Raw genomic sequence first — 3,657 nt, 5'->3', positions numbered from 1 at the left:
TAAGTATAAAAAAGCTTATATAAGTATATTATATATTAAAATAAAGTTAAAAATCACGTGATTTTAAATATTTAAAAATTAAGCTTATAACTTTAAAATTCAGGGAGTTATTAAGCTTTTAAATATTATCTTAAAAAAGCGGGCCCTTTTTGTTTAGCTTACTATAACTCGCTTAATTTATAAGCTATACACATAAAAATTAGTGCATTTTAAAGAGCTAAATTAGTTCTTTCTATATATATAAAGTGGGTTCTTATAAGCCTTATAATTAGCGTAATAATTATAATTAGACTTTTCCCTTATAATTAAATTTTTATTAAAAAACTACATGTAATATAGTAAATTATAATATAAACTACACTACATTACAACTACACTATAAATTACACTAAAAATTACATGTAGTGTAGTTTTTTCGTCACAGCTCTAGGTGTGATAGCCAAGTCCCTAATCTGGTTAAATACCTTTTACATCCCACCGTAACTTGCGTTAAACGTAATGAGATTATACTTTAGAAGTCCTTACAGCCACCCAAAAAACCCTTGCACTATACTCCGCCACCATAACCTTGACGCCTGGAAACCTATCACAACATTCGGAGGCCGCCTATGGGGCGCGATGATTTTTTCAATCTGCAGACATTTCATTTTCAGGTGAATTCTATTGCAACACGAGTTTCCTAATATGCACAATAAGCGGGGGTTGGTACTCAGCCAACATGGCTCAGAAGGTATACAGCGACGTAGAAGCCTAGCAGCTCATTAGGAGGCTGGTACGGTACGGCACTTCTCTCACTTTAATAAGAGCAGGAACTTAAATAGCCGAAGTCTACTCGGTAGCTCCTCACTAGCTGGAATTGTCGACCATCTTTGTAGACTCGGCTGTGAGATTTTAATATATACCCGGTCTATTAGGGGCAGACTTTTCAACTTATTTATTCAACCAACCTCCCAAACACTACCACGATGTCAGCATTCTGTGACGTCAACGAAAAGAATAACGATGGACAAACACCACTGCACCACGCAGCTGAGAACGGCTGGGTGGATGCGATACACGTGCTAATCGAGAACGGCGCAGACGTTTTAGCGAGGGATAACAAAATGAGGACGGCGCTGCACATCGCGACAGAGAAGAGCTACACACTGGCAGTTCGAGAACTATTAGTGTGGAACAACCAACAACGCGTAGTAAAGGTACAGACTTGTCGATATAACCCTACCCTACTGCACTTAATACTTCTTTCCATAATGTCTGAGAAGATGACTAACACCAACAACTAGCAGGAGGGAGATAAACCAAGAATAGAAGTCGCAGTTCAGAATATGCGCAAAATTATCGATGAACTCTTATTCCAGAGAATCCACGACATGCGACGTTCTGATTCTGGATATAATTCTTTGCTTGGTAGTAGCTATAATATATCTCAGCTTATGGAAAGTTCCCCACAAGCTTTCCAAAGAGATGATGAACTAGCTGCACAGTATTTATCGTTAAAAACGTCGCTAGACAAACAGTTAGGATTAACGTACAACGACGAAGCGATGCGAACGCGATCTGTGTTCATGAATCAGGCTGCAAAAACTATATTACGTTTTATAATCCCTAACATAAAAAGTCAAAATGCATTATTTCAGCAATCTCAACTGCTGGAAATAACGAATAACATGGAAACACCTCTATTTTTCGTACCGGAGTTGGAGACCACGTGGTTTCTTATAAAGGTGTTAAGTGTTAATACCAAAGATGAAAACGGACAAACAGCGTTATATTATGCAACGAAGACACACAATCGAAATCAAGAGCTTATAGGACTATTGCTGGAGAATGGTGCAGATGTCCAAATACGGGATAAATATAACCAGGCAGCACTAACTAAAAAGGTGGCCAAAGCCGAATTTGAGTGGGCGGTAAGGAACGGGTCTAAACGTCTAGTTAACATTCTATTGGACGAAGATCAATATGAAGGTTGGGGTCTAGCATCATACACCGGAGAGGAAGCCTTGAAATGGGCTATGGAAAACGGAGGCGAAGGCATGATGCTGGGATTATTGAATAGGCAGGATTCTGTTCATGTGAATAGAGCAAACGGACAAGTAGCGCTGGGATGGGCCGTGGATAAGGGAAATAAGGAGTTGCTGCGGCTATTATTACAAAAGGGCGTCGATGTCAAAGCACAGAACGGGGAGAGAGTGCTGAAATGGGCTGCAGATACAGGGGCCATGGATATGCTACAGCTACTATTGGATAAAGATGTGAACGTTAAAGGGGATGGTGGAGCAAGAGCACTGTGGCGGGCTGTGAAGGACAAGAAAACGGACATGATGCACCTGCTACTAAAGAAGGGTGTTAAGCTCAAACCAGAGAACACAGAGGCTCTTTTGTGCGCGGTACACAATGAGGACGAGACGGCTATTAAGGCCCTGGTAAACGCAGGAGCCAAAATTACCCATCAAGACGAAAGCAACTCGCCACTGCTGTATGTCATGCAGCCTCATGTGCGTAAACGAGTACTGGAGTGTCTTCTTGAAAACACAGCAAAACGAGATGCCGACAAAGAGGACTTATCAGAGGCGCTGTATCGGGCTTCAAGCTATGGATATAAAGGTAAAGCAGCAGTTCTATTAACCAAGGGAGCAGACCCTTCAGCAGAGCACAACGGAGAGTCTTGTCTATATGCGGCAGCGGAGAGTAAAGAGTGGGAAACCGTAAATTTGTTAGTAAGAGAAGGAGCAGACGTTAATGGATCGTATCGTGGAAAAACTGTACTACACCTGGCAGTGAAGAACGAGAAATGGAAATTAGTGGAACAGCTCGTTTGTAAAGGTGTGGACATTGATATAACAGATAAAGATGGAATTACACCCCGAGAACAAGCGGACAGAAATGGCTATGTGTTGGAATATAACGAAGCTATCAGGAGGGGTCTTGAGTCGAGGTAACAGGCTAGCATTAATTAAGGATAGCTTAATATAAGGCTGTAATTCGGAACAAGATTTAAATAAATGTATATAAATAGTAAGTGCGAAGCCTCGCCCCTTAAGGCTCCGGGCCCTGATAGCATTCCGAACAAAGCACTACAGTTAGTGACGACCTGGATCAAGCCTCACCTAGCGGCCCTCTTTAATTAAAGTCTTACTCTCGGCAACTGCCCACAATATTTTAGGGAATCGACAACGGTTGTGCTAAGGAAACACGGAAAGGATAGGGAATTGATAGAGCGGCATAACACTTTTGATACAGAGGCATGACCTTACAGAGGCATGACTTTTTGCAGATTCTGATTCGCCTAATTCTAGCTTCCCCATAAATACTTCCCGGTAAAGGCAGTATAGCTGGCTGCCTTAACAGCTCTCTATAATACAAACTTACTAGAGTACCTTAGAATAATTTATAAGCGTTGCCTTTAATAGATAGTTGCCTATAAAACTATATTAAAGTAGGCCCTAATTTAGCTAACTAGATATAATTATATAACTAAAACTATTTAAGCTTATATAAGTATTCTCTTCTTTTTATATTTAATATCTATAATAGCCCTAATAAATACTTAATAATTTAGGTATATACCTTAAATAATAATAATAATAAGTATTTAATTAGTATAATAGTTATCCTAAAGAAAAATAGTAATATTATATTGCCAGCTACTAAACT

At 39.7% G+C, this 3,657-nt stretch overlaps 1 protein-coding gene across 1 annotated transcript; it reads left to right on the top strand.

Annotated features, from left to right (window-relative positions):
* Window positions 1–965: 965 nt before the first annotated feature.
* MAA_10488 (Ankyrin repeat-containing domain protein) lies at window positions 966–2,942 on the top strand (the record flags this gene model as incomplete). Its single annotated transcript, XM_007828486.2, has 2 exons — window positions 966–1,196; window positions 1,287–2,942. The coding sequence occupies 2 exons, from the start codon at window positions 966–968 to the stop codon at window positions 2,940–2,942; spliced, it is 1,887 nt and encodes a 628-aa protein (XP_007826677.2).
* Window positions 2,943–3,657: the final 715 nt, after the last annotated feature.

This window comes from Metarhizium robertsii (assembly GCF_000187425.2).
Source record: "Metarhizium robertsii ARSEF 23 chromosome Unknown MAA_Scf_46, whole genome shotgun sequence".
NCBI classification, from domain to species: Eukaryota; Fungi; Ascomycota; class Sordariomycetes; order Hypocreales; family Clavicipitaceae; genus Metarhizium; species Metarhizium robertsii.
This window is presented reverse-complemented; position numbering and strand designations above follow the sequence as displayed.